The 11,994-nt window shown below is 51.4% G+C and overlaps 1 protein-coding gene across 2 annotated transcripts in view; it reads left to right on the forward strand.

Moving 5' to 3' along the window:
• The window catches only part of SAMM50 (SAMM50 sorting and assembly machinery component), a 40,255-nt gene extending 33,577 nt beyond the window's left edge, over positions 1-6,678 (forward strand). For both annotated transcript variants that reach the window (XM_064368192.1, XM_064368191.1), the window contains exons 14-15: positions 108-249; positions 6,488-6,678. In XM_064368192.1, coding sequence (XP_064224262.1) covers positions 108-249; positions 6,488-6,533 — 188 coding nt within the window. In that variant the 3' untranslated portion in view covers positions 6,534-6,678. The remainder of the gene's footprint in view (positions 1-107; positions 250-6,487) is intronic.
• Positions 6,679-11,994: the final 5,316 nt, after the last annotated feature.

The raw sequence follows: 11,994 nt of genomic DNA on the forward strand, positions 1-11,994 counted from the left end.
CTGGCTTTAGAAACGGCTGCAGGGCGCAGCCACGGGAGCCAGGGCTTGTCTGGAAGAGCTCAGAAGGATGGGTATGCACTGTGGCTCACACATCTTCCTCTTTTCAGGGGAGGGCCCCAAAGCTCACATCCGGAAGCTGGCTGAGTGCATCCGCTGGTCGTACGGGGCCGGGATTGTCCTCAGGCTTGGCAACATCGCGCGGCTGGAACTTAATTACTGCATCCCCATGGGAGTGCAGACGGGCGACAGGTACGTGCTGGGAATTATTTTCCACAACCACATCACCCTCTCCAGTCATTTTATTTTGTTTTGGAGATGGTTAATTTCATCAGTGGCTTTTAAGGTTCAAGATTTTTAGGGAAATTAAATCATTAGCCAAATCATGGAAATACAGGTATTTTCCTCCATTGGGTTTTTCTTCATCTAGGCTGGAGGAGCAAGTGTCAAGCGTTCCCACCCCTCCCTCAGGCACTTTGTGCTGCTTGTTTCCAAGGCAGTGGGAGCCCCTGCGAGGGTCTGGCTGGAGGAATTGACAGGTGATCCCAGTCCTGTGTGCTGAAAACAGAAGGCAGTGTTTTGAGTGGTTGACTTGGCAGGCCTGGGACTCTAGGAAAGTCGGGGTGAGCAAAGCTTTGTTCCTGGCTACAGAGCACTCAATCAGAGTGAGAGCCCCTCACTCTGCAGCAGAGGAATCCCCCTATCCTGGCTTTTCTCCACCCCTTATTTTATTGAGAAAAGATTCACTAAATATTACATGGATGAATATGGCATAGGCCTATTTACACAATTATAGAAACAAATTCTATTTCTTATATGCATTGTGTAAAATGTTTGGTTTTGGCTAGGCATGGTGGCTCACACCTGTAATCCCAGCACTTGTGGAGGCTGAGGCAGGAAGGTGATGAGGTCAAGAGATTGAGACCATCCTGGCCAACATGGTGAAATCCCATTTGTACTAAAAATACAAAAATTAGCTGGGCGTGGTGTTGCATGCCTGTAGTCCCAGCTACTTGGAAGGCTGAGGCAGGAGAATCTCTTGAACTAGGGAGGCAGAGGTTGCAGTGAGCCGAGATCACACCACTGCACTCCAGTCTGGGCGACAAAGCAAGACTCCGTCTCAAAAAAAAAAAAAAAAGGTTGTTTTGTTTTGTTTTATTTTGAGACTGGCTCTTACTCCGTCACCCAGGCTGGAGTACAGTGGCCTGATCATGGCTCACTGCATCCTTGACCTCCTGGGCTCAGTGATCCTCCTGCCTCAGCCTCCCAAGTAGCTGCAACTACACGCCTGGCTAATTTTTGTATTTTTTGTAGAGACAGGGTTTTACCACATTGCCTACCCAGGCTGGCCTCAAATTCCTGGGCTCAAGCCATCTGCCTGCCTTGGCCTCCCAAAGTACTGGGATTACAGGCGTGAGCTGCCATGCCTGGCTGCATTGTGTGAATTTTATGAGATCCAGATGTGTTTTCATTATAGCACATCTCAGCCAGCTCAGGCTGCTGTAACAAAATACCATGGAGTATTTAAGAGCGACTTCAGCAACAGATGTTTCTGCCAGTTCTGGAGGTTGGGAAGTCCAAGATCAGGGTGCCGGTGGATTCGGTTGCTGGCAGGCTCTCTTCCTGGCTCACAGATGGCAGCCTTGCCTCTGTGTCCTCACTGGGAGGAAGAAGAGTGCAGGCCAGTGCCCTGATGTCTCTTGTTCTGTTTTGTGACCGAGTCTTGCTCTGTCGCCCAGGCTGGAGTGCAGTGGTGCAATCTTGGCTCACTGCAACCTCTGCCTCCTGGGTTCAAGCGATTCTCCTGCCTCAGACTCCTGAGTGGCTGGGAGTACAAGCGCTCACCACCACGCCCAGCTAATTTTTTGTATTTTTAGTAGAGATGGAGTGTCACCGTGTTAGCCAGGATGGTCTGCATCTCCTGACCTCGTGATCCACCTGCCTCGGCCTCGCAAAGTGCTGGGATCACAGGCGTGAGCCACTGTGCTCGGCCCTTTTTTTTTTTTTCCTTGATGTCTCTTCTTATGCGGCCCCTAATCCCATCGTGAGGGCCCCATCTTCATTAGCACGTCCGCACCTCAGCGCCTCCCAGAGGCCTGCCTGCAGGTATCAGCAGCAGCCTGTCGGGGTTAGGACTTCGGCACCTGAATCTTGCCGGGACATGAATGTTTAGTCCACAGCAGTGCTCGGATGCACTCACAGCACTCCAGCCTGTGTTTTTTTCTCTTCGTTTTTGTGTCTTCCCTTATGTTGCCACCAAATGGTGGTGCTGTTTGAGCCTTAACCCGGTTTCCGATAGGTTGGAGTTTGTGCTGGCTGAAGGAAATGCTGTCTCATTTTTCCTCTCCCTGCTGTCCGCGTCAGCATGTAGGGTGGGTGCTTTGCAAAGGGGAGCCGCATTCACACGTAATTCTGAGAGCATCGTCTCTCAGGTGCAGTCTGCGTCTGTCATCCAGGTCCTTTACGGTTCTTTCTTTAGCGGAATCTGTTCTTCATGCTCTCACCAGAAGGCTGTTCAGCATTTGCTCTGCATCTGGGGACACGGCAGGGGCTGCCAGGCTGCTGCGGCTCCCTAGTGATGACAGGGCCTTCCAGTGCCTTCACAGATGATGGTGGCTGCTCTCATGACCACCAGCTCCCACTCACCTCCACGCCTCTCCCATTCTCCACACAAAGCCCAAGCTGGAAAGGGTGTAGTCACGCAGGCTGCATGTGTGTGTGCCTGGGAGCCCAGCTGCCCGGGCTTGGGGCCCAGCTCGGCCGCTCTGTGTGGCTGTGTGGCCCCGGGTTGAGTTGCTTAACCTCTCTGGGTGTCCATTTTCATGCCCAGAGGCTGGACGATAATGACAGTGACTGAGCTGCAGTGTGGAGAACTCAGTGCATTACTGCATGCAGAGCTCTTAGTGCACCGCCTGGCCTGTGGTTGGGAAGTGGTGACTTTTCCTGGGCTGCTCTGCTGCTGATACACCCGGCGTGGCCAGCTCCTCGCACAAGGGAGCAGGTTCCTGTGGGAGGCGTTGCCCCGCCCTCAGCATCATCTCGGCGCAGCTGCCCACCTGACAGTTTGTGACAAGCCGTAGATGGGATGATGCGTCCTGATTTTGAAGATGATAAAGTGAAAAAATGGGCACCTTTTCTAGAGCAAGACTGCATTAGGTAACTCCACACCTTTACTGTCTTCAGCAGGCTGGTTTTGCAAGTTTCTTTCTACGAAGCCCTTACTCCCCCTGCAGATGGGAGCATTGGGCTCCCTGGCCTCACAGCCAGCTGCTCATTAGAATCCTTGCAGGTAGCACCAGAGGTGCAGTGACACTGTCACACCAGCACCTGGCTTAAGTGGCTGCTTTTGAGTGGTTGACTTTGCAGGCTGGGGGCTCCAGGGGCGTTGGAGGGAGTGGAGCTTTAGAGACCGCTCTCTGACACACTCCCTGCTGCTCTGGGGACCCGCCACGGTGCATGTCTGGGGCAGGGAGGGTCTGAGCTGCCCACGCTGCTGTCACCACCATTGCAGTGCTGTTGACAGCCACTGGGTGTCAGTGTGCCCTGAGAAGTCAACGCGGCTCTTAGGAGCTCAGCTGAATTGACCCTTTCTGAAATCATTTTCATATAAAGTGGTTACATTTACCTTTCAGCTTTACTTCTGTCTCTTCAGGTTGGATCTAAAAAATATGTTTCAGAGATGAATTTCAAAATATGGGTTTCTCCTGGAAGGAAGCAGCATATTAAGCCTGTGACATTTAAGACCAGGCTGTAGGGAGGCATCTCTGCCCCCAGGCCGGGTGGCAGCTGTTCAGCAGATGTTTATTATGGACAGTGAGCACCGAATGGGGTTAGCCTGGCACCCCAAGTGGAGGACACTTTCGCTCAGTGCGAGGTTTTGTTTGAAGCTGGTCATCAATATTGTAATTTTGTGAAGTTGGAGTGATGTTGTAAGATTTCATCTTCATTTCTAAACTAGGTAGCTGGCAGGATGGGGCACCATGTGTGTAGAAATTATCCACAGGTTTCCCCCATAACTGAGGTGGGCAGCCTGTAAATAGGACTTCAGACATTCGCAAAGATGAAACAGTTTTGAGGTGTTTGCTGAATGTTATACCGCATGTGATTGATGGCACCACTGTCCCTGGGATCTAACAGTGTTCTGTCACTTCATGTCTTAGGATTGTGGTCTCTGGAGATGCAGGGCTGAATCAGGCAGGCTCACTTGGGAGGGCAGCTCACAGTTAGCAGCAGGGAAGACAGCAAAGCGGATCATCTTGGTTGGGGAAGGTGCTGAGAGGGCTTCCAGAGTGGATACCTGAGATGAATCTTCCTGGAAGACAGCCAGGTGCTTGCAGAGGACACGCAGGGACAGTGCTCCTGGCTAACGAAGGCAGGAGCAAAGCTGTGCAGGTGTGCAGTGTCGGCCGGCGCTGGGTAGAACCATGTCCTACTGGAACAGAAGGGGGAGTGGGGAGACCCAGGCCCTGAGCTCCCACGTCTCTGCCTTCCAGCCCCACTGGCCTTTTCCACCTCAAAGACCCCATGCCAGGGTCTTTGAGCTCAGGACTTCATCTGCCTTGTTTACCGCTGAGGTCCCCGTGACTAGAACAGCACCTGGTGTTGGAAGTGAGCCTGGTGGAGCGGCTCCTGGCATGTGGTGGGAGATGGGGGCAAGGTGCCGAAGGTGCTGTTGGCATGACCTTCTCAAAAGACCCCTTGCTGGGTGCCTCCTGGCCTCCAGCCTCACACTTCAAGTTCTTCAGAAGCCTCCGAACATCACACTCCCAGACCCTGTGCTGGCACTGGCAGTGCTCGGTGAGAAGAACATGGGAGGTGACCAAGAGCCCTGCACCAAGACAGTGGCCATGGGGGAGGGAGAGAGATGGGGGACAGAGCAGAAGGCAGGTGCTCGAGACTCTGTCTCTGGAGGGTGCCAGGGCTCACTTGCCCTGGTCTTGTGCAACTTCACAGTGTTGCTTTGAATGTTGGTAGTGGGTATTTTTTTCTGTGACATGTTTCTGTGGTCTCTGAACATAAACCTATGCTTGTGAAGTTGTTGAATCTGTTTGTAGTTAGAGTGAATGGGCCTTTGCTGGAATGCTTGCTTGTTTTCTGAATTATATATGCCAAGAGCTTGACTTCTTTTTTAGCTCCTATAGACTGAAGGAGCCGAGAGTGTACAATATAAAAACAGATGTTTAGATGTGACACAACTAAATGGTACAAACACAGTCTGGGTTTCGATGTGGATTCTTGTGTTTTAAGGACATGGGTGTGGCTTACTGTCATCACAAAGGGGCCGCCTGGCTTCTGGTGAGATGGCTGCGCTGCTGGGGCCGGTTAGTAAGCACCCTTCATCCTGCAGGAGGCCGGCCAGGGCACTCATGAGTATCGGTCTTGAATCTCTTCATGGGTCAGATATTGTGTTCTCTTGCTCAGAGTCAGGTTGAAAAAGAAAAACTTGCTGCCAGTTTTCATGTGCTCCAAATCCTCAGCTTGGGCGAGGGCACCAGCATCGTGAATAAAGGAGCCATTCTTGTTGGTTGGTCTTTTCTAGAAATTTGCCCATGGCTTGCAAAAAGGGTGTGTGCCACCATGCCCTGGCTGGGCTGTGTGGGCTTCTGAATATCATTTTCCCTGAAGTTGAGGTCCCTAGGTTAGGCCCACCTTGTCCCAAATGGGCGGCATTGGCCTTGCTCCGTGCACAGGTTCCAGGCAGACAGAGCTGCTGCAGGCACAGTCAGGGTAACAGGCTGCCCCTCAGCTGTGCATCCTCAGCTGAGCTGGGGCAGGGCAGTGTGTTGGAAAGAGCAAGGCCTGTGGGTGGCCTGAGCCAGGTCCAGAGTCCTTCCCTGTCACTTCGCAGCCATGTGGCTGGAGCCTGTTTGCTCCTCTCTGAAAATGGGCCTGGTGGTCTGTCAGCAGGTGATTACCGCTGTGTGGGGTCACACCTGCAGAGGGTCAGCTCACAGCAGATGTGGCAACCAGTGTGACCTTTGCGCCCTTCCTTCCTGGGGTCAGGATCAGGTGTAAGAGGTGGGCAGGCTAAACCCCTGCAGGACTGTGGGTACTGCCGGCTTCCTGAGCCCGAGGACCTTCTGGAGGCTGGGCAGACCTTAAGTTCTGTCCTCCTCCCTGCCTCTCCCCCATCCTCACTACCCGCCGTGTCCCTCCTGCTCCTTCCCTGCGTGCTCCGCCTCTCACCGGCCCTCTGTATTCCTCTTCGGGAATGGGGGAATGTAAAGGAGGGGAGGGGCGAGCAGTGCAGGAGGATGTGGGTCTGTCCTTTCCCTTTTCCATTGTCTGAGGGCTTAACCAGCTGGTGAAGGTTCTTAACCAGCAAAAGAGGAAGCAGCTGGGCCGGTGAGGGTGAGGCCGGCAGCCACGGGAGGAGGAGGAGGGAAGGGGAGGCGGCACCTTCTGAGAGGCACAGGCTCACTGAGGCGTCATGAAGATGGCCAGGCTAGCAGAGCAGCCACCGCATCTGATCTCTCCCCCATTTTTTTAGGATATGTGATGGTGTCCAGTTTGGAGCTGGGATAAGGTTCCTGTAGCCGACACCCCTACAGGACGAGCTCTGCGACCTGGGCAGCAGCAAGGCGGGCACCCGCGTCACTTACTGATCTCGAGGAAACATGGCTCCGTGATCCTTTGGCTGCAACCCTGTGGGAAACCCCGTCAATAAATGTTAAAGACACACTCCGAGGCAGCATGGATGTGCTTTGCTCTCACCCACCAGCCTGTCCCGCCTGGCCTTTCCCCAGGACCTCCTGAGTTCTCACACGCACCTGCCCAGTGTCTGCGAGTCTGTGTTTGGTTCCCATGTACCAGGCGTGATGTTTTCAGAGCTGGGCAGCAGAAGGGAGCTTGGCCCCAGGGGAAACTCAGTCCTGCCGTTATCGAGGGGTGCACTCCCCTCGATGCACCGGCTGGTGTCAGAGGAGGCCCCACAGCAGCGGGCGCCTAGAGCCCCAGGGCTCGAGCCATTTGAATGTGTGAAGTGGCGAGGGAGAAATACCTGAACTGTGTAACGTTAGGGACACTGAGGCAAAGAGGGAACCTGGTATTTTATCTACAGGCGAATGGCAGCAGGAATGAGTGTGCGTGCGGTTTCTGGGGCTGCTCTCAGTTACCACAAACCTGGGGACTGAAAACAACACACGCGAATCATCTTGTAATCTGGAGATCAGCGTCCAGCATGGGTCTTGCTGTGCTGCGTCCTCCTGGAGGCGCTAAGGGGGAATCCCCCTCCTTCGCCAGCACCTAGAGGCACCGCATTCCTTGGCCGACATCCGTCTTCAAAGTCAGCCACGTGGCGTCCCCCATCTCTCCCTCTTGCCTCCTCTGCGTCTCTGCTGGCGACCTTGAACCTGTCTGGGTGATCCAGGGGTTTATTTCCGGGTCAGCCGATGGGCAGCCTTACTCTACCTGCAGCTGTAGCTCCCCGTGTCACGTTCCTGTCACCTTCACACGTTCCGGGGATTAGGAGGTGTACGTCTTCGGCTGGGTGGGGGTGTGGGACATTATCCTGCCTCACACTAGTATCTCTAATATTTTGGGGATATCCTTAATCACACATGAAGAAAAGTATTTGAAGAAAGTTAAACCTCCTTTGAATTTAAAAAGTGGCACCATATCAAAAAGTCTAGTGTTGCAGGAGGTGCCCCACAGGCCTTCGCAGATGCTTTACTCTCTGATTTTTTTCTCTCTCTGAGCTGGGGCTGAGTCCCCGTCACTTTCAGTCCTCCCCACAACTTATGTCTTTGCCAAGTGACCTGAAGATTTGGGTCTCAGTCCGGGACCCATGTTATCCCCGGGCCACACTCAGGTGCCCCAGGACTGTCTTGTTCTCATTGCCTATAGAAGCTGCAGGGGGTTTGCAGAGAATATATAAAAAGAAACCATTTTGGCCAGGCACAGTGGCTTGTGCCTGTAATCCCAGCACTTTGGGAGGCCGAGGTGGGTGGATCATTTGAAGTCAATAGTTCAAGACCAGCCTGGCCAACATGGTGAAACCCTGCCTCCACTAAAAATAAAAAAATTAGCTGGGCATGGTGGTGTGCACCTGTAATCCCAATTATTCGGGAGGCTGAGGTAGGAGAATCGCTTGAACCTGGGAGGTGGAGGTTGCAGTGAGCTGAGATTGTGCCACTGCACTTCAACCTGGGTGACAGAGCAAGACTCCATCTCATAAAAGAAGAAAAAGAAACAGTTTTGCCTTCTTTTAATAGGAACGTGGGAAAAAGTACTTTTTTCCCCCTAAATGATTTATTCTTCATAGTTTCACATTTGTGACAAAATCAGGAACTCATGTTTCAACACTGTCATGTTCAGACTGTCAACTTAGAACAGTGAAAATGAACAATACAGACTCAGCACCATGATCTTTGAGAAATCATCTGCCACGTCCATGGAGAATCCAGCAAATGGGTCATCTGTGAAAAGCACCTGTTTAATGAAGCAAGTCCGGGGTACCCCAGCTCTCTGTAGCCAACTCCTTAATTAAAGCTCACGGGGGCCAGCTGTCACTCATGCGGCTGCAGCGTTTAATTTGCAGGTGGATTCTGCAGGAGGCTGCTCCTCCACAGACGAAGTGAAAACAGTGGAGGCCCTGGGTGAAAACGTGAGGGTCTTAAGTGGGCAGACTGGAGCATGAAGCCAAAGGCACTTTGTAAAGTGCTTTCCACGAAAGACCAAAGATAAGGTGAGTTCACTGTGGGAAGGAGTTGCATAGCTGCTATTTTAGAGAGCAAAGAAAGGTGGAAGGCCTCACCAAATCCCCCGTGAAATCCTCCCTTGGCTCAGTGATTCTTTCCATCTTAATGTTACTCTGTTTCTTTTCTAAATACCTGAATGTTCTGGACTGGAAGACAGCTGGGTATTTGTTTAATTAACCTCTTCCTTTCCTTGGCGAGGGATGGGCCATGAAACCGGCTGGCCTCTCCCACCGGAGAATGCTGCCAAGTTCATGCCGGAAGCCTGCTGGCTCCATCATCTTCCACTTGTAACAAGATTGATTTTGGTGAACCTAATCTTCACGGTGCTTCTGGAAGAACAGCTGTGATGGATCACTCCTCCGTTACCGTGAATTTGTGGTGCTGTCGGTATACACACTATGACCTTTTAGAAACGGTGTCATTAGTGGTGTGCCTGCCGCGCAGTGCCACAAGGCACTTGTGTACCTGGGTGCCATCTACAAGTCTTATGACCCAGTGAGGGAGCAGAGTGTTCTGCAAATGCCATAGCAACAAGCACAAAGGACAGTCACCTGGTAAGGATCTGCCATAAGGCAGGCCACATTTTCCCGTAGAGTGACTCCTGCAAAGGCCCTACACTTTGATGTCCTTCCCACCACGCCCCTGCAGCTCCTTAGGCAAGGAACTCACTTTAATTTCTGAATTTTTTCTCTCTCTTTTTTTTTTTTGAGATAGAGTCTCACTCTATCAGCCAGACTGAAGTGCAATGGCACGATCCTGGCTCACTGCAACCTCCACCTTTTGGATTCAAGTGATTCTCTTGCCTCAGCCTCTCGAGTAACTGGGACTACAGGTGCATGCTACCACACCCAGCTAAATTTAGTACTTTTAGTAGAGATGGGGTTTCACCATGTTGGCCAGGATGGTCTCAATCTCTTGACCTCGTGATCCACCCGCCTCGGCTTCCCAAAGTGCTGGGATTACAGGCGTGAGCCACTGTGCCCTGCCTGAATTCTCTCTTTTTAAAGACTAGATAAATTTACCTTTGGGACAGTTAGATGTGCCTAAATGCACCATATGTTTAAAGATCACGGAAGAGGAGAGAAAAGGGGATTCCTTAGTCCAAAGAACAAAAACTGGTGAGCTGTGTTTTAAATAAAACGAACAGTGTTAAAATCACGTTGTACTCAGAATTGCGAATTTCTAGCTTCTCTTGAGAAACTGGATTCGACAAACAAAGAACGTTCATTCCTACCCGCAGCAGTAGGCTGGAGCTGAGACGTGGGCGCTCCCAGGCGCTCATGGCTTCTCTGGCTGGTTCACTTCTCCCTGGCTCAGACAGATCAGGAGTGGAAACATCTGAACATGTTCAAAGAGAAGGTAAGTTTTGGGGGAACAGCCATCAGAAAGTGGCTCAGGCCCAGGCGCAGTGGCTCACGCCTGTAATGCTAGCACTGTGGGAGGCCAAGGAGGGAGGATTGTTGCTTCAACCCAGGAATTTTAGACTAGTCCGCACAACATAGTGAAACCCCATCTCTACAAAAACACAGCTGAGCGTGTTGGCAGGCACCTGGGGTCCTAGCTACTTGGGAGGCTTAGGTGGGAGGATCACTTGAGCCCAGGAGGTTAAGGCTGCCGTAAGCCACGATTGCACCACTGCACTCCAGCCGGGGTGACAGAGTGAGACCCTGTCTCAAAAAAGAAAAAGAAAGTGGGGCCAGTGTGGTGGCTCACGCCTATAATCCCAGTACTTTGGGAGGCCGAGGTGGGCGGATCACCTGAGGTCAGGAGTTCCGAGAACAGCCTGGCCCACATGGTGAAACCCTGTCTCTACTAAAAAATATAAAAATTAGCCGGGCATGGTGGCTCACACCTGTAATCTCAGCTACTTGGGAGCCTGAGGCAGGAGAATCGCTTGATCCCAGGAGGTGGAGGTTGCAGTGAGCCAAGATTGTGCTGTTGCACTCCAGCCTGGGCCACAGAATGAGACTCTTGTCTCAAAAAAATAAATAAATAAAAAGAGAGAAAGTGGATTAGCAGTGAGCCCCAGGTCAGGCGCCCTGGGTCTTGCCCTGCTGGGGCTGTTTACCAAATCCAGTCACTGCTTTCCTCAGGTTTTTCTTCCACCAAAGGAGATTTTGGTGTATTCAGCAATAGATGCCACTCACGGTCTTTCTACCCCCAAGGTAAAGGCTAGAGGATTTCTAACTCTGTAAGTGGATTGTTCTGCCTGTCTGGGATATTATGTACAAGAAGTCAAACAGTGACTCCTTGACTGTGACTCCGACTGGGTGAATCCCAACTCTGTGGTTGGCCAGCCATGTGACCTTGAGCAAGTTCTCATATGGCTCAGATACTGGACCACTGCCAATATGAGGCACAATCCCCTGTTGTCCCAGTGAAGAAAAGCAAGGTGGAGGAGAGTGGCCAACCTGAGTATATAACCTTGTAGAAATACAGATGGAATAGACGGATGTTACCTTCATTCATTTGTTTATTTATTTTTGAGACAGTTTTGCTTTTGTTGCCCAGGCTGGAGTGCAATGGCAGGATCTTGGCTCACCACAACCTCCGTCTCCAAGTGGATGCTCCTGCTTCAGCCTCCCGAGTAGCTGGGATTACAGGCGTACGCCACCATGCCCAGCGAATTTTTGCATTTTCAGTAGAGACGGGGTTTCAGCATGTTGGCCAGGCTGGTCTCGAACTGCTGACCTCAAGTGATCCACCTGCCTCGGCCTCCCAAAGTGCTGGGATTACAGGTGTGAGCCATTGTGCCCAGCCTAGAGTCACTTTTAATTAGAGTCCTCAGCAATTATTCAGAGTGCAGGCATCTTCTCTTCTGCCTGAGTGGTTTGAGATGTGGCATGTTTTGAATCCAGTTATGATGCTGTCTCCGAAATTTTCTCTTGAGCCATCAGTGCCCATTTACAAATATGAAGATAGTTGATGACCTTCACAACATTGGGATGGCTTATTAAAGCTTATTTTCAGCACCCAATGTTCTAAACCCAGTAGTAAAAACTACATATAAATAATTCCTTTGCCTCCTTTTTAATGTTTTTAGTGACTCATCAGATGAGTGTGTATAACAGCAGTTCTCAAACTAGCTGGCCCCAGAATTCCTTAGCACTGTCAAAAATATTGAGGGACCTCCCCCAAAGAGCTTTTGTTTATAAAGGTAATATTAGGCTGGGCATAGTGGCTCACGCTTGTAATCCCAACACTTTGGGAGGCTGAGCAGGCAGATCACAAGGTCAAGAGACTGAGACCATCCTGGTCAACATGGTGAGACCCCGTCTATACTAAAAATAAAAAAAAT

The sequence above is a fragment of the Aotus nancymaae genome, unplaced genomic scaffold, assembly GCF_030222135.1.
Source record: "Aotus nancymaae isolate 86718 unplaced genomic scaffold, 86718_ANA_hifiasm-v0.15.2.pri h1tg000076l, whole genome shotgun sequence".
In the NCBI taxonomy this organism is placed as follows: domain Eukaryota; kingdom Metazoa; phylum Chordata; class Mammalia; order Primates; family Aotidae; genus Aotus; species Aotus nancymaae.